This window comes from Polistes canadensis, unplaced genomic scaffold (genome assembly GCF_001313835.1).
Source record: "Polistes canadensis isolate GaletaPanama2010 unplaced genomic scaffold, ASM131383v1 scaffold_247, whole genome shotgun sequence".
In the NCBI taxonomy this organism is placed as follows: Eukaryota; Metazoa; Arthropoda; class Insecta; order Hymenoptera; family Vespidae; genus Polistes; species Polistes canadensis.
Genome location: NW_014569794.1, coordinates 33,659 through 53,405, shown reverse-complemented (window position 1 = coordinate 53,405; position 19,747 = coordinate 33,659). Strand labels below are relative to the sequence as shown.

At 31.3% G+C, this 19,747-nt stretch overlaps 4 protein-coding genes across 5 annotated transcripts; 2 read left to right on the top strand and 2 right to left on the bottom strand.

Annotated features, from left to right (window-relative positions):
- Positions 1 to 259: 259 nt before the first annotated feature.
- Positions 260 to 6,675, top strand: LOC106790567 (UPF0430 protein CG31712). Its single transcript, XM_014755558.1, has 5 exons — positions 260 to 617; positions 1,078 to 1,221; positions 2,105 to 2,330; positions 5,272 to 5,355; positions 5,436 to 6,675. Exons 1-5 carry the CDS (start codon positions 475 to 477, stop codon positions 5,598 to 5,600), a joined length of 762 nt encoding a protein of 253 aa, XP_014611044.1. The 5' UTR covers positions 260 to 474; the 3' UTR covers positions 5,601 to 6,675.
- Positions 6,676 to 6,795: 120 nt separating this feature from the next.
- Positions 6,796 to 10,853, bottom strand: LOC106790568 (tubulin glycylase 3A-like). The gene is made up of 11 exons (XM_014755559.1): positions 9,999 to 10,853; positions 9,632 to 9,891; positions 9,209 to 9,538; positions 9,029 to 9,140; positions 8,750 to 8,961; positions 8,204 to 8,620; positions 7,838 to 8,045; positions 7,669 to 7,759; positions 7,431 to 7,589; positions 7,101 to 7,360; positions 6,796 to 7,025 (listed from the first exon to the last, which is right to left on the bottom strand). The coding sequence occupies exons 1-11, from the start codon at positions 10,156 to 10,158 to the stop codon at positions 6,853 to 6,855; spliced, it is 2,382 nt and encodes a 793-aa protein (XP_014611045.1). The 5' UTR covers positions 10,159 to 10,853; the 3' UTR covers positions 6,796 to 6,852.
- Positions 10,854 to 10,904: 51 nt separating this feature from the next.
- Positions 10,905 to 13,779, bottom strand: LOC106790566 (testis-expressed sequence 10 protein homolog). Its single transcript, XM_014755557.1, has 5 exons — positions 13,312 to 13,779; positions 12,006 to 13,149; positions 11,703 to 11,940; positions 11,443 to 11,597; positions 10,905 to 11,107 (listed from the first exon to the last, which is right to left on the bottom strand). The coding sequence occupies exons 1-5, from the start codon at positions 13,510 to 13,512 to the stop codon at positions 11,004 to 11,006; spliced, it is 1,842 nt and encodes a 613-aa protein (XP_014611043.1). The 5' UTR covers positions 13,513 to 13,779; the 3' UTR covers positions 10,905 to 11,003.
- Positions 13,780 to 14,537: 758 nt separating this feature from the next.
- Positions 14,538 to 17,280, top strand: LOC106790565 (CCAAT/enhancer-binding protein gamma). 2 transcript variants are annotated; one of them, XM_014755556.1, is made up of 4 exons: positions 14,538 to 14,722; positions 15,382 to 15,489; positions 15,619 to 15,775; positions 15,890 to 17,280. In XM_014755556.1, the coding sequence occupies exons 2-4, from the start codon at positions 15,382 to 15,384 to the stop codon at positions 15,991 to 15,993; spliced, it is 369 nt and encodes a 122-aa protein (XP_014611042.1). In that variant the 5' UTR covers positions 14,538 to 14,722; the 3' UTR covers positions 15,994 to 17,280. The 2 variants fall into 2 exon arrangements, with proteins under 2 accessions (XP_014611042.1, XP_014611041.1); XM_014755555.1 differs by having other exon boundaries at positions 14,539 to 14,722; positions 15,376 to 15,489.
- Positions 17,281 to 19,747: the final 2,467 nt, after the last annotated feature.

The following is a 19,747-nucleotide window of genomic DNA, read 5'->3' as shown; positions in this document are numbered from 1 at the left end:
TATTTAATATTTTGTTAACGTATCATGAATATATACATAAATAAATAGTATCAATCAATGCGGCATTATTCTCGGCATTTGATTGGTCGAGGAGTTTATTAAAGATTACTTAGCAAAATATATTAATAAATGATAAATTATAATTGTCATAACTTAAACTTATCAAATACTTTCTTATCTTTATGCATTAGTTTTCATAAATTATATTATTGTTGTCAACTAATCTTATTTTTTTTATAGCAAAGTGAATAATTCGAATGATTGTTGCGCCATCTTTGGTCAACTGTTACTTTCAATATGGCTCCAGTACGTCTACATAAGTAACTCGTGTTGCGGTAGTCTCGCGGACGGTTCCTCGTTTGTGAAATTTTTAATAGTGAATTAATAAATTTTTATATTAAAACGATATTCCTCAACGGGGGAACATTTCTGTTCGCAATTGAGTCTAACAAGAAAACGGTTAAATTAAGTAAAATGGGTCGTTCAAGATCAAGAACGAAATCGCCGAGCAGAAGGCGTCACAAGAGCAAACATTCTCGCAAACGATCCAAATCTCGTGAAAAACATTCTAATAACAAATATTCAGATAAACCAAAAGAACGCTCATCAAAATCGAGGTTTTTTATATTTATTAAAATACTTATTTATTAAATATATATGGTTACATACATACATGGTTATATACGCGCATATATACATATATTATTATCGCTTCTTCGTCGTCTATTCCACCATTTTGTCATGCGCTTTGCATCGATAGATGATGTTACATCTATTGCGTGTTAATTTAAAAAATTATTAGCCAATTGCATATTATTTTTTTACGTATTAATATGTTCTTTAGTTTTTTATTAAGGTTAACATGTGATTGTCTTCGTTATACGTTAATATTATTAACATATTACGAGCCGGTTATACTTGCTTGATTTTTGCCTATTTTCTAATGTATCTTATTACACTTATAAAATTTGATATAATTTAATAAATTTGTTTAACTTTCTTTTTTCTTTATGTATGTATGTAATTTATTTGTGATCGGTGTTATCATGGATATTAATATATACTCTTCGTATGCAGAAAAAGATCCCATTCACCATCATCTAGTACAGGATCTGATGCATCAGACGATGTACATATAGTCAGTCATAAAAAAAGATCCTATAGAGACCGAGAAAGGAAAATGGATGAAGTCGAAAGGCTAGCTGAAATGGAAAGACAAAGGTAATTATTTAATTATTTTTCTATCGCAGTATCTATTCTATGTTGACATTGTATATAAGTTAATATTGTATGCGTATATACAAATTTCTGGAGAGGACTCTTACATAAAATAATTCACACAATTGAATAATATTAAATCAATGTTTTTATGTTATCGGCTAAGAGAAGAAGGATTGTCTCTACATATATATGCAAAGCATTATTATTGCAACGGAATATGATATTTTGACCTAAAGCAAAAGGTTCAAATCACTAAATCGAGTAAAAAATTTTTGCATTTATTTTTTGCATGTCATTGGCAGTAGGTATTATTGAGGATAGCTGCATCAATTTTGCTTTTAAATTATCATTTTGCTTTATTATACTAGTATTGTTATGTTTATTATTTCTGCCAACTTCTATTTCAAAATATTTTGCTTTATTCTTATTCTTAAACAAAAATATAATGAAAAGATTTAAATTTGAGTAATAGTATATTATTTTATAAAAAAAATTCTTGCTATACGTTTTTTTTTATAATTATGTTGTCAGGAAAAAGAAAGAATTTATGAACAAAACCCTCATCACGAATGCGGTTGGGTAAGATTGTATAACTTTTTCATGGTGGTGGTTAATCAGCCCTAACTCATATTTTATAAATAAAAATGAAAAAGCATGCCAAACATAGATTCTAATAATATCATTATTTATGCCAAAAGGTTATTGAAAAAATAAGGTTACTATTAAATAGCTTGAATGTAATGTATCCGTCTTAAAGTTGACAGTCTTAACATTTTCTATAATTTAAAAATAAAAATAAAATGAACACAATACAGCTAAAAATTCTATGCATAAAAAATGAAATAAGATCCGTAGATCAACATACTTGGCTGTCTGTCTCCAGACGACAACGTGAAGTGGAACAAAAGATGGTTGAAGAAGAAGCAGCCAAACGTATAGAGGAATTAGTACAGAAGAGGGTTGAGGAAGAACTTGAGAAACGTAAAGAAGAAATAGAAGCGGAAGTACAAAGACGGGTAGAAGAAGCAAAAAGGGCAATGGAGCGTCAAATGATGGAGGAGATGGAATGGAGACAAGCAAAACTGCGTGAGGAGGAGAAACGAAGAGAGGTAAGACCAATCCACAGAAACTTTGGCCAATGTTAGCCCAAGCGCTGTTACTTTCAGTGGGTAGTTAGCTTGTTACTTTCAAGTCAATCCCAATATTACATTGAACCTATACTTTAGTGAAAAGGCTGGTTCTGTAATATATGTTCATAGCATTATAGCTATTAAACTTGGAACGAGCTATAATGCTTTAGTTAAATTCTAAGGAGAAATAGAATTCTGTGACTGAGAAGTGGGTAAGATAAAATATTGCATCGCAATAGTTGTGTAATCGTACATGGTTTGTACATCTCTGAAGATCAGCATTAGAGACAAGTACTGCACAGAATGTTAATAATATAAATTGCATATATATATATATATATATTTAATTTTTCAATGCAGGTTGCTTGGTACTTGCGATATTGCTTAGTACCTGCAACTATAATTATTACATTTATAAAATAAAATTAATATATTTTTGGATAATTAGATCGCGCGGTTACAGCGTTTGGGCTTGAAGCAGTATGGTTCTTGAGTATATACAAAAATTACTGACAAACCATACTGCTTTAGCTTCCCAGCATCCACTGAAGTCGCGTTGTTGGGGAGATAATACTTTATATTATTGAAAAAATGTTGATATCATAGGCGCATGTATCAATTATTTATGAACAGAATATTGTATTTTGTACCATGTATATATTTATTATATCTGTACAACATTATAACCTTTCATCACACTATATCTCGACTGGCAATGGCATCAACAACTGAAAATTGTGATCTAAGCAAAATTTGAAAAGTTTTCTTCGCAATTTTTAAAGCTGTTGAACTTGTCGATCAGGCGATTAACGAAATTAATTTACACGCGCATATGTCCTCATAATTCGTAAAAAAAAAAAAAAACTAGTAGAGACAAAACTATTTCAATTATTAAAAGTAAAAATCCCACACAATTTGTAATATATTGAAAAGAAAATAATGAAAAATGATCATTATTTTAAAATAAAGTTATTTTTCTAAGGAATGGGAAACTAATGTTGATCCCTAAGCAGATTTTCTCGGTGGAATAGTAGTTTTAAAGAAATGCTAGATTCTTATTACTAGTAAGTCAAATCATATAAATATAATGAAGTAAATATAAAAGAAGTACACTTTTTATACTTTATTTTGATTAATTAATTATCTACTTCAGTTATTATCACAATGCCTAAAACTCGGTGTTTGTAGCAATTTATTACTTCTCATATTTCATTCGTACTTGCACACGTTTTTTGTGAATTTTGAAATTGTCAATTAGTAAAGAAACGATGTATTGACCATATGTAATAGCTTGTAATGTAACTGCTTTTTTTAAATTATTTTTGGGATCCTTACACAACATATTTCAATTAGAAACACTTTGGCTAAATAACACAATTGGTTTAATAACTAGTCTTTATATTTAGATAGATAATAGTAAAAATCTATGCAGAGTAGTTAGTGTGCAATTTTTCTAACAACTTCAAATACCGAGCTCTAGTATTTTTTTTGTATAATACTGATACAACTGTGTTGGATGTCTTTCATTATTCATTAATGAAAAATCTTGCTATCAATTGTGATCTAAAAAAATCTACTAATATATAGGCATTTATATCAAGTAGATTTTTATTTTTATTCTTTCCTTTCTCTTTTTTTATTTTTGTTATTATTATTATTTTTTGTTTTTAATTTCTTATTCCTTTTACATCTGACTAAAAAATTTGTTGTCATTCGTGTTTATGCACAATTCTTTTTTTTTTTCTTTATCTTTAAAAAACAAATATCAATCCACACTCTGGTCAGATGGACAGCAATCCTGATTACAAGTTGAACAAACTTTGTCTTGTTTGCTTTGCACATTGAGTTTGCACTGAAAATGTCGACAATTTTGGGAATAAAGTTAATTAGAATGGGAAAAGTAGGAAAAGGCGGAATTAGCATTTCATAGCAACAAAGCACGACCTAGCAAAATATAGGTCACCTTCCTTACTGACTACCAACAGAAGATGCTGGTTTTTAACTCACTGCTGAGTGATTGTCGATGAAGACGGCTTCCCCTACGTGCTGGCGTGAGCTCCATTCAGGTATTATCCAATTTATATATTCATAATTCATTTTATACCAATACTACTATATTATCATTCTTTGTTAAAACACTATTAAAAAGAAACCATATTAGGGATCATTTTAGATTTGGTAATTAGTAATACCTGGGACACAACGCATTCCGTCAACAGTTCAGGCGGATGGCACCGTTTGTTTCTATTGTATCTGAGTATTATAATTTTAAATAAGAATACTGAATATCATTTTTTAAAGCATATATATGTATATATGTATTTATATATATATATATCAACACTGATTATTAAACACACAAACATATCTACTCTGTTAAAGTATATATATATGTATATATACTCTTTCAGTACATTTTTAAATCTTTCTCATGCATTAAACGGGAATATCTCCGTGTCGCGTAAAAAAGGGAAAAAAATTTTGGTTGTTAACAGGATAATCACGATTTTGTTTTCGTATTTGCATGTACAGTGAATATACTTATCCAATCTCTCATAATTCACTTTTTTTCACTTTTAAGTGGCATCCTAAGTCGTCGTATTTTCATCTGGGAAATCTCTGACAATACACAGCATTCGCTGGGAATTAAGAGGAGCAAGTTTAATTCTGAAAGAAAAGGAAGTGGGTTTTTTATACATGCGTCCTCTGTCATTTAATCACAACAAAGCCATCCTATTTATTGAAAATCCAGCCTCAAAATTTCACATATCTCCAATTACTTTTCCTATACATGAAGTTTCTTAGGATGTATTAGGCTGTTGAAATAGCGGCACTAAGCTTTTGGATATAAAGGGTGTACCAACAACTGGTGAGCGACAATATCATTGCCTTGTGTAAACATATGCTGTTGTCATTGTAGGACGAAGAGCGGAAGAAGCGCGAGGAGCTAGAGAGGATCATGGAAGAAAACAACAGGAAAATTGAAGAAGCTCAGAAGAAATTAGTGAGTTTAAAATAAAGACGTTGACGTCGACGTTACAATTTGTTGGCACTAGTTTTGTATTATCTTTTCTACAATCACAGGCCGAAGAGAGATTGGCTATGGTTGAAGAACAACGTCTTATGGAAGAAGAAAGACAACGAATGAGAAAAGAACATGAAAAACGTGTTAAGGAGGAGCAGAAAAAAATCCTAGGCAAGAACAACTCAAGGCCTAAATTGTCGTTTACGCTAAAACCAGTTACGTGAGTTTGTATTATATCGTGCAAGTATATATGTGATATTCACATATTCTTGTCGGTTTTGAAATTAGTTCATAACCAACAAGAATAATACTCGTTTGCTGCGCATAGAAAAATATTTCAGTCAAATGCAGCAACAAATTCCCAAAGTTTTTGTGAATTTTATTCACTGTGATTGTTGAAATCTCCAAAGCGTTGAAACGTCATTTGATTATGACTTAAGTGGATATGTCAAAATTGAATGATAGATTTCATGCTTGATAGGTTTCATTACAATCATAAATGGGACTTTAAACTTTTTTTTAAGCTACACTTACATCAAAATTTATTCTATCTTACGTTAACTATATTTCTTCATTATTCGCTATTATTGCTTGTAATTTAATGAATTACCCACAGACGTACAGACGGCTGTGTTAAATAAGTCAGTTAATTCTATATTTGGTGTAAGTGCGGTTTAAATATATGTGTTCCCAAATATCATTTTAAATAGTATGGATTTTCTCTTATTGTATTATAACAGGAAATAAAATTTTGTTTCAGTTAGAATATATATAACGGATATTATGTTAGGGTACATTTGTATTTTCTATAGAGATAACAAATTTGTCTCACACAGTAAATATAAAAGTATGAAACTACAAACTGATTAAACTATTCCGTTATTGAAGTTCAATGTTATTCATTGGTTGTATGAAACAACATGCACACAGATTTCTTTAATATCTGCGATACGTGATACTTCACTATTTAACAGTTCTAGTTACATATTTGAAAATTCTGGTAAAAGACATCTGTTATGGCGTTACTAAAATTTTACATTATTTAAATCAAAACAAAAACAGAAATAAATAAATACGGGAAAGTGAATGGATGATCTAATATGATATAACAGATTGAAAGTAGATGGTTTTGTACGTATTGAAATATAAGTGCTGACATTTGAAAAAATGTCCTTTAATGAATCGTGTATAGATATGTATTTAAAAAAAAAAGAAAAACTGCAAAAGGAAAAAAAATCTGTTCATACAGAATTGTGTACCCGTGATATTGTTACTTGTAAAATAAATACGTTTTTATTAGTCGCTCTTTTGTTTGTTCAATCGAATTGATCTTAGCTTTTAGGATACATTAGTTATAATTATAATTATTTAGGCAATGTAATTATGTATCTTTCTTTTTGTATTATAAATATTGCATATATATATATATATATATAATATATTATATATATATAAAAGATTTTGTAAAAAATCAATTCACAGATATTGCCAATTCGTATGTTGTAAACTTTTGGATTTTGGTAGAATAGATTTACCCACAGTAGTCAGACATAATCCAGTGTTTGGCTGTACATCAGTGATCATTTGTTTATATGCCAGCACAAAATCTCCTGTATCCGCGTTTGGATTGAATGGATAATCCATTATGACTAAATTATAAAAGGAGGATTTTTATCGAACTAAGTCACTGGATGAAAAACCTTAAGTAAAATTAATAATAGCACCTTTTATAAGACTCTCTAATACATTAGGGTATAATCTTTGAGTGATTCTAGTTCCAGGTGGATGCATACGAGGATTTGTATTAATCTCTATCAACCAAACCGACAGATCATTCATTATTACAAAATCTGCTCCATATAATTCAAAGCTGTATCTTCTTTTATCCATATGTTCTTGGGCTGCTAACATAGTAGCAATTATAGCTTGACATATTTTTGGATAGATTTTTTCGTACCATGGTTCTCCCGTATAGCCTATCGTTCTGTACATAAGAAAAAAAAGATCGTTTTTGTTATGTTCACTAATTTAAATATTAATTAATTTATGTTCACTTTAAATATTCATTAAGTTTCTCGCAATCCCAGTCTAGAGAACGAATGGAATTTTTAGGAATAATATATTTGTTCTGGACCGCAGTGTTACAAATGTGTATGGCTTCGTGATAGCTATCAAAAGAAAACGGTCTTGAGCTAAAACGTAAAAATGATTCTCTGATAAACAATAATATTTTCTGTTCACTTTGCTATGAAATAAAATGATAATAATTTTATTCTTAAACAAACTTTGTACTTGTAAATCCATATAGTTAAAGGATAACTGCTGGTAACAAGGTACCATTGTCTAACGTCGAATTTCGTATCCCTTACCAGTAATGGTTTTTCTACAAAATTAAATTTCTCGTATGCTTTCCACTAATTTCGACACTTACCCAAAAGGATTAATTTATATTTACGATTACCTATATATTTTTGTACAATAAAATAATCTCTCGCGCAATCCTGTACTCTCTTAATAATGTAACTTAATTTATGAGCCATTGCAATTCCTACTCCACAACAATAATTACTTGGCTTTAGAATCCAAATATTTCGGGTTCCGTTTAATTCGTATTGAGGATCGATTTCTTTTACTTTCTTTAAAGTTTCCAACGCTAAGTTGTATAAAATCTAATATTTTAAAAATTAGTATAAATAAGTATAAATCTTTAATTATATTATTATTAAATAAACCAAAAAAATTCGTGTCGTTTTTAGATTTGTAAGTCATTTATTTCTATTGATAAAAACTGCACGAATTTCCTTGGTTTAATAAATATTTTATTTACGATTAAAGACGATCGTTCACTGTCGATTTGTTCCGATTCTTCATCTATAATTCCATTGCCATGATGAACAGCCATAATGTAATCGTCGATAAATTTATCCCATTCTATCGAAGAAATGAGGACTTCTGGTGTGTCCAAATATTCGTCGTTTTTCATGGCAATAAATTCCTCGCATCGTTTTATCGCAAATTCGATTTGTTTCGGAGAAATAGGCGACGAGCCTTTATTAGATAAATGAACACCTTGTTCGATTTGATCGATGAACCATTTTAAAAAGCTCACTGCTGCAGTTTGTCGATAATCATCAGTAAATGCAGTTTTGTCGCGTGCAACGTTGTAACTTCTTGGATATTGTACACTTGCAACGTCATCTTCGATATACCAATGAACGTTTTCCAAAATTGTTGCCATTCCAAGCTGACAACAACAACAACAACAAAAATATATAAAATGTACAATTAATAATTAAGAGAAAACATTTTTCTAATTGTTCACAAAATAAATTTTTTTATTTTTATTTTTGTTTTTTTTTTATTATTATTTTACCTTCGACGTGTATATAAATGATTTTTCAAATCTATTCAACAAAGTATCAGGTTTGATATGACCCGTCCATTCGACAAAATCATTTCGACAATCCCATATAAAATCTGGCGAGATATGTTTCAACACACTGAAGATAACATAATCTTCGTTCAAGGATCCATCTGGAAGATGAATATTACCAATTGACGGTGGATCCGTGATAGCTGAACTACCTAAAATCAATTCATCGTAAACGTAATCATCGTAATAATTAGAAAATTGGAATGTTATAGTAAATACCATAAGGCAGGTGTCTCGATTTTCTAGACTCGTATTTTTTTATCCAACCTCTTTTCTTCAATGTATTTTCCAAATATGGAATATCGCCACGTATTAAAAAAATTTTCTTATTCTACGAACAATTATAAGTTGACGTTGAGACAATCAATTTTTTTATTATGATATTAGTTTTTTTTTTACCTTGATAGCTTCTTCCACTCTTCGTTGAACCACAAAATAAGTTGCCTTGTTACCGTTATGATCTATATTTGCATTTTCCACCGATATTTCTTCCATTTCAATTGTTTTAGATTCAATAGATTTATTTTCGGATTCTATCTCTTCAGATGTGTTAGCCTTAAAATTAATAGAATGACTTTCTTCAGACGATAAATTATCTTTTGGTAATAAAAAATTATTCACAGCTTCTTCATTAGAATCCGAAATATCATCTATGCTGGCGATCGTTTGATAATTATTTTTCGTCGTTTTAGAAAGAATCGAAGGTTTATCGATATTTTTTTCTTCATTCTAAAACAGAATATATTAAAAGAAATATTTTAGTTATAGTCTTATTGGAAAATAAGATTATATATATATATATATATACATTTATCTTCTTACATTGTGGTTGAAATTTAACAATGTTCGAGTAGACGTTGGCCTTCGTACTTTATCCGTACTTTTATTTAAAATAATTGGCGATGGAATCAAATTGGTTGGTCTTATAACGGATTTTAAAACTTGTTGTTCAAATTGTTTTCTTTGTTGTTTAACTTGGACAAGTTTGGACTTATAAAATCCTTGCAATAAAAAGTCATTTTTTGGAGATATCGCTGATTTCTTCGGTTCGTTCCGTTTGTTGGTTGCACCAGGCTCACTGACTGGATCGATATTTCGTCAGCTTTACCGATTATTAATCAACGTGTAATCATGGATAAAAATATGTATTTCAAAGAAAGAATTTTCGCGAAACAATACGGTATCTTACCTGAAGCCAATCTTTTAGTTGATTGTTGAGAATTTATTTTATTTATTGTAGTAGCAGCAGTAGCAGCAGATTGTCCACGAATAATAGTATCGTGTCTTAATCCTGAATGGAAACGATCTAGATTGTTACAATGAGAATTTTGTTCCATATTCGTGAACATGAGTATTATAAAAAAAATGGTCAAATTTAAATTTAAAAGTTCAATATAAATCAGATTGATTAGTGATTAATAGTTTAATTTAGAGATATGATTAGATCGAAAAAAAGGTTACATATATAAAAGATTAATTGAGATTATTTCATGATATCGATTAGCGATATTCGATTGCTTCGGAATTTTTTGTTTTTATTATCTATTTCAGATCGATTAAATTCTTGTCAAATTTATTCCTTAGTAAATTAAGATATTGAAATGAAACCTTTTTCTCGAATACCTAAAAAAGGGTTCTCGTTTTAATAATTTTTTTTTTTTCATTCAAATTTTATTCATTTGCGTTATTCTTTAAAATGCACATCCGTCGTGGGTCTTCAGAAGCGGTTACCTCCTCGTGGTTAGACCTGGGCAATGGTATTTTACTTTCAATGTAATGTTTATCATATTTTATATGCTATACATTCCATTGCAAGTAAAATTCAGGCAAAGACCGCTTACCATAGACGTTATAATTGTAATTAGTTTCTTTGAACTTTTTATTTAATATAATATTTTTATTCCTTTCATCAGTTTCTTCTATGCATTTCGTCTATAGAAATTAATTACTTTATAATGTTTTTTAATAACTTTTATATTTTTGCAGGTAACACATAAAATAATTAAAAATTATTTAAATTTCATTTTTATACTTTCCTTTATCTCCAGGAAGAATGAATTCTAATACGTGGAAAAAGAACGTTTTTTAAATGACGTTTATGTATTTACAATAGTACTTCTTTATTTCCTGCCAAATTGCAGTTGCTATTTATAAAATAATTTGTACTTGATGCTTAATAAAATGTCATTTTTCATTAATAAAATACTTCTCTAGTTATAAAATAAAATAAATTGCATATCATTAAACGAGAACGTTTCTCATCCTTCGATCCTATAATCTGAATTTGTTTCGCATTTTCTGTAATACAAACAATACAAATAATCAAGTATATTTGAATAGAAAATTCGTATGTACAGAAGGTCAAATAAGTTTCTGTAAAGTAATTTATTATACTCTAACTCAAAATGTGAAAAAAATAAATAAAAATTTATTTACATAAAATTTCGAAAGTAATATCTTGGACATTCATATTAGTGTACAAAAACTTATTTGCATTAACTTATTTAGAGTATTCAAGAGTTTTCATTTAAGAGCTAATTATTAATGGATTAACTTATTTGACCCATCATTCACTGTAATATATGAATTCCTTTAAATAAAAACCTATTAGAGAAATATATCAAGTAATTTACCAATAATAGCATCCTGGTTTTTTACAAGTACATCATGCATCCATTCCTTATGACAAAGTACAGCACGATTAATCATTTGTATCATATTTTCGTGTATGGAAGAATGTAAAAGAAGCAATGGTGACATTGATAGAAAATCCTTCAATATACTTTCGCTATAATGGACAAATTATTATTAGAATTTCTTTTCTTTTTTAAATTTAAGAAAAAGCATTTAAAAGTATAAATATATAAAATATATGTTTTAAAAATAGCTCTACCTTTGTAATTTAGTTAATGTATACTCTAACATAATATCAGTAATTATATTAGGTAATAGCACGTGTAACTCTTTCTTCGATTGACAAGAATTAGCATTTATCATTGCTTGGAATATAGGTTTCATTGTCATTTGATTGATGTACCATACCTGACTTGCTTTGAAAAATAAGGTTCTCAAAAGTTTATTTAGTTGTGCCAATGCGAAATTATCAATATCGGACCAACCACGAATTATTTCTGTAAATAATGAAATTGATAAATAAGTGATAGAAACATTATATAATTAAATATATTTAAAATACCATTTAAATAATCCATAACGTATTTACAGGATGCCTTGTCCAACTTATCTGTGATATTATGAGTTATATTAACAGATGTAAACCAAGCATAAATTTGACAAATGCCCAAATTTTGCTCCAAACATTTATCAATCATTTCTAAAGCAGAAAAATCTTTTTGCCGTTTCCTTAAAGTCTCAACAGTATTTTTTCTACTATATGGAAATTCGGAGAACAAGTTCTTAATGTAACCACTTTGAAAAGAATTTTTAAACCACATTTTGGTATCTTCATCGTTTAATATATCAATATATTCAATGATTAATTGTATTATTACTACAATATGTTTTAACAAAATAGATGCCTCGCAAGTAATAATAGTTTCAGAAATATGACCATTTTTTTCTTCTGGACATACTTCAATCCAGCTATCAAGCATCAAAGGCATTAATACACTTATATATTTCACGAGTTCATTTGCATCTCGACTTTTTTCATCGGTAATATTTTCCAAGCTAACAATACTTTCCAAATCTATTTGACAGTCTTGTACATCAACTTGCGTGTAAAGCGGAATATATTTAGTTTTTTTATCTACGTATATTAATTTTTCAGATGGCATGTTATTTTGTGTTTTTTTGTAACTTATAACAGATCCTAGCATGTTTCCAAGACGTTCTAAGACTTTAATCCTCCATTTGACACTAGTATTCTTCGAATTCAATGTTGTTGTCAATTGTCTTCCTGGTTTTATTTCAGTGTGTATTCTAGAAATCATGTTCAAGAAATTTGGCAATACTTTATGACTGCTTTTTGCAATGACACTATTACAATTTTGTACTAATGTGTCCAAAAATAATAAAGAATCTTCTTTAATATTTGGATCTATATGTGTCATTGCACAGTTTAAATATGATATTAAAATATCACAAAAAGGTGTTAGTCGTTTAGTAGAAATAGGACTCAAAATGAGACTTAACACTCTGAAAGAATCTCTTCTTATATTTTTTTCTTTATCGAGAGATAAAGCAGAAATTCCTTTTAACAATGGATGCAATTGAGAACTCAACATTTCTGAAGAATGTTGTAATAAAATGTCTTTGAGTTCTTTCACCGCTTCTTGACGAATTGTAGAATTGTGATGTTGAAGTCGAGTTAACAAATCCTATAAACAGAAAGAATACAATGATAATGTTAGGACAGGGTGATAGTGAAAAAAGTCATAATATGTTATAGTTATTTTATTTATAATAACTGTTTATATAATAAATTAACGGATTTCATAAAATAATGGCAACATATATACATACACGCATTATATGCATACCTTAATATTAAGCTTTCGTTTACTGATTATTTCAGCTTCATCGTATTGTCTGAACTGTTCACGTATGACGATTTTTTTAACTTTAAACGATGTATCTGTTACATTTAATCCTTTTGGTAATAGTTTATTTTTTTTTGCTTTTAATTTCACTTTAGCCTTCTCTGATTTTAGATGTTTCAAATGCTTATGACCTTTTGCCATTTTTACAATTTATACAAAAATATACCGTTTAATATATAATGTAGTTACACATATATTATATTTATATTAACAATATTGTTAACAAATAACTAACATTAAATGTTTAATATTATTTATATAAAGATTCTATTTCTACCTAAGAATTCTAAGAATTCTCTTTATGCATTATAATTAAAGTTTAATATTTATCTTATAAGTTGAAATATAAATAACATGTGGTGGTTGCACCGACTAACATTGCCACCTGGTGGCAGCCGATGCAAACGACACCATGAAACAAAAGATTAAAGAAATAGAATTGCATTGGTTATGCGTAGCACACCAAGAATTAACATAGAAAAATACTTTTTTTTGTAAAAACGACGATTTAGAGTTGCACACACACACACACACAAAAAGCAATTAAAAATTAATTTATATTTTTTTATGCAGAATCGAGTTGTTTGAAGATAATATTAAAAAATTCATTATATAACAGTATTCGGATAAAGTCCCTAAGAAGTAATCCCTAGGCACAGAGGGTTGGCAAGGAAGTCATACGGTTTCCTAGGATTGGACAGTTGAAATAAAGACGTTGTATAGAGAACACGCTAGTGTAGTCCGTAAACTCCCGCCATGAATATTTTTTAAACACTATAATTTTTTTCCGACAAACTGCTCGATACATTTCTTGTCTTTATTAATACATTATTAACTTGCGTGCGTTGTAAAACTTATATAAAATGTTAAGTAATCGACTGTTCCACGAGAAAATAATCTACGAGTTCAACGTTAAATAAAAGAATGTATCGATAAATTGGATTATTGGAATATTTAAAAATTAGTTTATAAAGAAGAAACAATAAGGAAAGAAAAATGTTATCATGGACTTTTTATAAAAATATATATTTAAATCTCCATCTTTTTCCCCTATATATAGGCATAAGGTGTAAAATAAAAACATATTTTTAGTAACTTTTCTTAGGTTTTAACAATTCGAATAATTCTCGCCAGAGAGCGTTGTATTCTCTTTGTGGATTAACTGCAAGTTTATTGCATCACCCACGAAGCATAGAGCTTCGTTGCATCACCTGTCAAGTTGTGTCGTCGTCGTGTTAATGCAACGTGCGATTTACGATAAATAGTGTCTATCCTACGATATATGCCTACGATTTATCGGATATAAAAACAATTTCTAAATCTTAGAAAAATATCAAAATAATCTCGAAAGGTAAGCGAAATTAAAGCAACGTTTAAAATGTCTTAAACATACGGTTAAATGCGAATATAATTTTTGTCGATCTATTGCGTGTTCGACAAACATTGACCCTGACAAGAAAATAACTTTGCGACAATTAGAAATAATACGGGGAGTAGGAAAAAAGAACACGTGACATATGGAAAACAGTTGGTGATACTTGTCATTTTTTTTCTGTCTATTATTTATAAATACATATGTTTATATATATAAGTTTGTAAAGTTTTTTAAAGGAGAAGTTATATCGTTCTTAGATATCTTATCAAACGGAGAAATATATAATTTCCGAATGGAAAGATTTTATTTACATTTTCTCTGAATAAAAAACTTCCAGACTTGACCACTAGGTAACGCTTTTGTCGTCGTAAACTTTTTATTCTAGTATGAATTTAGTCTTAACTAGTCATATAATATAATTGATTCATCAACTTTTTAAAACTTTTATGTGTCATCTTTGAATTTGTATTTACGGTTTAATTATTATTCATCGATTAGTATAATTCTTCCAATAATGAATTGTGAAATTGAATATCTATTTAAGTGTTAAACATTACGTTATAATCTTAATGATTAATTATCAATTTAAAGAATTTCATAAATTCAGTAATAACATACAAATTAACAAGTTTTAGATGGCGCCCAAAAATAAAGAAAACAATTCTGGTAACAAGAAGAAAAAACAAGTTTCTGAAGAAGAAGATGACGAAGATTATAGAAGGCGCCGTGATAGAAATAATCAGGTAAAATCGTTTGGTATTTATTTGGATATAATTTATAATGTGCGTATATGTAGTTGATATTTAGAAAATAACATTAATCTCCTTAATACTATTAAAATGTACAGTTCCTTTTCCTATATAATTATATAGGCTGTAAAACGATCAAGAGTTAAAAGTAAATTACGCACGCAACAGACTCTTGAACGTGTAAATCAACTTAAAAGAGAAAATGAGCTATTAGAAGAGAAAATAAAAATGCTTACGAAAGAATTGGGGTTCCTTAAGGATCTTTTCCTTGCTCATGCTGGTAATTAAGTTTGAATTGAAATTGAAAATTACTGTTTACATATCACCATTAAAAACAATTCTTTGACATATTATTTTGTATATTTTTTTTATAATAATCCTAAATAATTTCCAGGTTCCAGTCAACATTCAATCAATTTACAGGATATAGATTTAAATACTCTCTTGGCGGAAGATACAAAACCTCTAGACTTGCCTAAAACAACAGCTGAGCTGTAATTCAACATTTGTTCCACGTGAAAGAAATAACGTGGATTTGATAGAAATTGAAGGAAAACTTACTTTAGCTCGTATCAAGTCCAAAGTTGGAAATCTTGGAAAGATGCCAACTTGGAATCAATTCCAAAAATTGTAAGAGCTAAATAATCTCATCTAGCTTGCGCGTCAAGCAGCATGATTGAGAAGATTAGATAAACGATATCAGATAAATGTTTCTTTAAATCTAAGAAGACATAAGCATGATAAATGGCATCATATGACAACGAGGAGAACCAGAAAGTTGTCGAGAATAAAAACGACTTGCGCAGGTCTAATTTAATTATATAAAACTGAAATGGTAGAGAAAGAATTTGCTCAATGATATCACAGAGAAAATGCAATAATATAATGACCATGCTTATATTAAATATATGCCTTCAAAATTATGTAAGAGGTTTGTCCAAAAAGTATTCGATTTGCGAGTATTTCTTTTTAATGTATGTTCCCACAAAAAACGAGTATCAATCATTTAGGGACAACTTTTATGAGTTCGTACCATCTCAAAAGCACAGCTCTGCTAATTTTTTCTCAACAAATTTTGGATAGATAGTTAAGTAAGTATAGTAAACCGATAACGTCGCAAGAAAAAGCGTAAATGAACTTACTTTCTAAGTAATTAACTTTTTAATTATGAATCTCAGCAATAAGAGAGTTTAGATAGAAGACTAACAAACAATCAGGGATAGTTAAGACCGAGCTTACAATTAGACCAGATATTTTCCCTCTCTTATTGCTTATACGCGTGCATATACACATATAAACACTATGGACTCCAGTACTAATATATTATAACATTGCTCGAATGAATCGAGTAACGAATTTTTATCTTTAGAAAGTAAAAAACAAGTATTATTTTATTCGTAAGTCGAATATTTTCTGGACAGATCTGACGTCTGTATAGTCCAATGTAACGTAAAATATTGGGCAAGAAATTTCTAGAGATAACATGGTAGAGGAAATAATAAAAAAGTATTTAAAATTATTTTGTTAGAATAAATTTAAAAAATTTTCTATTTCAAATTTTATGAGATCATTAGATTTATACAAAACAAAATAAAAGAAACATTCCAATAGTAACATGCCTTCCATATGACTTTTTATTTTATTATAAAAAAAAATAGAAACTGAATTATGTATATATTTGTTTGCTTTAGAAATATGCGATTATAGAAAAAAACTTCATTTATACGAACATTCAATAAAAATGATATTCTTTCGTGAAATACATATTGATTGTGCATAAACGTTTATTATGTCTATACATTATTTATTTTCGCTAAATGTTTGTACTTTTATACAAGGAATCATTTTACAAATGTAAAAAAAGGTAACGAAAAAATAATTTTTAAATACGCGGGTTAATAGTGAATGCACAGTAGAAAAACACTGGCGACACCTGTATGCTTTGATATTAACTTGATCGGAAAGACCCGATCAATTTTCGGTCTTCGTTCGGAAAAGTCAGTATCGTCTTATTAAATTTGTGTACCCTTTACTTTATTTGTAAGCTAGATCATAGATTTATTTTCTTTAATGAATGATCTTTTCCGATCAATAATTTCAATGCATTTCAATTCGTGTATTTAATATTCCTACGAATATAATATTTATTTAGATATTTGTTTGAAATTAAACGATCTTGAAAAAAATAAGAGAACGCGCATGCATAATGTATTAACTTTAATCGTTGTTAAGTAAAAAAAAGATTTCTCATTTACAAAAGACGTATTCAATAAAAAGATGAAATAAAATCGGGAATGGTAATGAAGTCTAAAAAGAATAAAAGTGTCGCAGCAAAAAGATAAGTAGGGGGGTTTTGGAATAACACGGGACAGAGGTGAAGCGCGTTCGTAGGTCGCTACGAGCCTGGGCGCCAACGCGCCAGCGCGTTTAGCAGACGACATCATGGCTGCAGGGAGTACCTCCTCTCGGACTTTTCGATCGGAACTTTTCTTCAAGATTTTTCACTGAGAGGAGAGTACAAATTATCGAAAGGATCAAACAAAATCATCTGGATACAGAGAAAGTGACTGAATCAGGTTCTTGGCTTTTCCTTAATAGTGCTAATGGAGTGGTGGTGGCTGTGTCTGTGTTTTAACGAGAGATTTTAAGGAGGTGGAGGAAGGCGGCGGCGGCGGCGGCGACGACGGCGGCGGTGGTGGGGGGTAGTGGCGGGGGTAACGGCGGCGACGGTGGTGGTGGTGGTGGTGGCGGTAGCAGCGGCAACGGTAGCAGCAGCAGCAGCGGTGGCGGCAGTACCAGCGGTGGCATCGAGTGCCGGGGAGAAGGCTTTCGGACAAGCCCCCGAATAACCGACCTCTACGATTATTAACCAGAAAGGATTTTATTTTCGGTACATTTGCAAAGTGGAATGGTATAGTTTGTGATTCCTAATCAAAGTTAAGAGAAGAGACAAAGTTAGTTCGAAGGAAGAACGAAAAGAAGACGGAGAAGGAGACACACTATTGTTTAGAGTCACTTCGTAGAAAAGGAAGGTGAAAAAGAAAGAATTTTGTCGTTGGATTTCTGACAGTTTTCCCCACCTGTCGGCGGGGACGAGTAATCGTTGTCGACTCGATTCGGACTTGCGAGAGCATGAGCATGTCGAAAGCCGATCTATTTTAACGTCTCGGTGTTTTTCGTTGGCCGTCGCCAAGGGTGGGCGGGGAGTAAAAGGGGTGGCGGCGGCGGCGGCGGCAGCAGCGGCAGAGTTGGCAGGGTCCGGGAGGTGGCGAGGCCGCATACACGCGCCGCGTCCCTTCCTTCCTTCCTCTCTTGGAACGGATTCGCACAGAGTCGTATCGCACGAGACAACGTCGTCGGCCTTCGTGTCTAAGTGCTGTTTCTGTTTCTTTGGCACCCCTCTCAACATCGAAGGATATTCACTGCATGGTGGAGGAGGAGTAAACTATTCTCGTCATCGTTATCATCGTCGACCGGCCAGTCGGTTGGCTCAAACGGTTGCCCAGAAACGCTCCTTGACTCATCATCGGCGATAATATCACTTTTAGTTATGGACCAATGGAGGGTCTGGCCAAAGGAAACATGAAGTGCGTACAGTGCGAGGAGAATCTCCAACGGCGTACGTACGTACATATCAAGTAGAAAGGTGAGAAGGGAAGTAGGACGAGAAATAGAAAGGAGAAAGGGGGAGGGAGAGAGAGAGAGAGAGAAAGAGAGCAACGCAGGGAACAAGTGCGAGTAACAGTGATCGTCGCATAACCCTTTCTTGAGAAATAGAGTGTGAACTTGGAGGTACGGGTAAACCAGCGATAAAAAAGCGTGATCAGTTATTTAACAAGCAGAACGTGCCTTAGTGAGCGGCAGGAGAGGGTGCACATTTCGAACATCCTCACGTCGTCGATGTCGTTGCCGTTGCTGTCGCCGTCGCCGTCGTCGTCGTCGCCGTCGTCGTCGTCGTCGTCGTCGTCGTCGTCGTCGTCGGCGTCGTCGTCGTCGTCGTCGTCGTCGTCGTCGTCGTCGTCGTCGCCGTCGTCGTCGCCGTCGCCTCCACCACCGCCACCACCGTCGTGGTCGTCTCCACCACCGCCACCTCCGTCGTGGTCGCCGTCGGCGTCGCCGCCACCGTTGCCGTTGCCGTCGCTGTCGCTGTCACCTTCGCCGTCGCCGTCGTGGTCGTCGTCGTCGTCGTCGTTGTCGTATCGCCGTCTCCGGTGTAGCCATATTCTCGTGTGTGTTCTTGTACCGGCCCTGT

Coding starts and splice junctions, on each gene's coding strand:
- LOC106790568 (XM_014755559.1), bottom strand. CDS start 10,158: ATGTTCACGAATATGGAACAAAATTCTCATTGTAACAATCTAGATCGT. Junction 9,892..9,998: donor AACTAAAAGATTGGCTTCAG/GTAAGATACCGT, acceptor ATATCGATCCAG/TCAGTGAGCCTGGTGCAACC. Junction 7,760..7,837: donor TATTGTACAAAAATATATAG/GTAATCGTAAAT, acceptor TTAATTTTGTAG/AAAAACCATTACTGGTAAGG.
- LOC106790566 (XM_014755557.1), bottom strand. CDS start 13,512: ATGGCAAAAGGTCATAAGCATTTGAAACATCTAAAATCAGAGAAGGCT. Junction 13,150..13,311: donor AACGAAAGCTTAATATTAAG/GTATGCATATAA, acceptor TTCTGTTTATAG/GATTTGTTAACTCGACTTCA. Junction 11,108..11,442: donor AAACCAGGATGCTATTATTG/GTAAATTACTTG, acceptor TTTGTATTACAG/AAAATGCGAAACAAATTCAG.
- LOC106790565 (XM_014755556.1), top strand. CDS start 15,382: ATGGCGCCCAAAAATAAAGAAAACAATTCTGGTAACAAGAAGAAAAAA. Junction 15,490..15,618: donor GCCGTGATAGAAATAATCAG/GTAAAATCGTTT, acceptor ATAATTATATAG/GCTGTAAAACGATCAAGAGT. Junction 15,776..15,889: donor TCTTTTCCTTGCTCATGCTG/GTAATTAAGTTT, acceptor AATAATTTCCAG/GTTCCAGTCAACATTCAATC.
- LOC106790567 (XM_014755558.1), top strand. CDS start 475: ATGGGTCGTTCAAGATCAAGAACGAAATCGCCGAGCAGAAGGCGTCAC. Junction 2,331..5,271: donor AGGAGGAGAAACGAAGAGAG/GTAAGACCAATC, acceptor TTGTCATTGTAG/GACGAAGAGCGGAAGAAGCG. Junction 5,356..5,435: donor AAGAAGCTCAGAAGAAATTA/GTGAGTTTAAAA, acceptor CTACAATCACAG/GCCGAAGAGAGATTGGCTAT.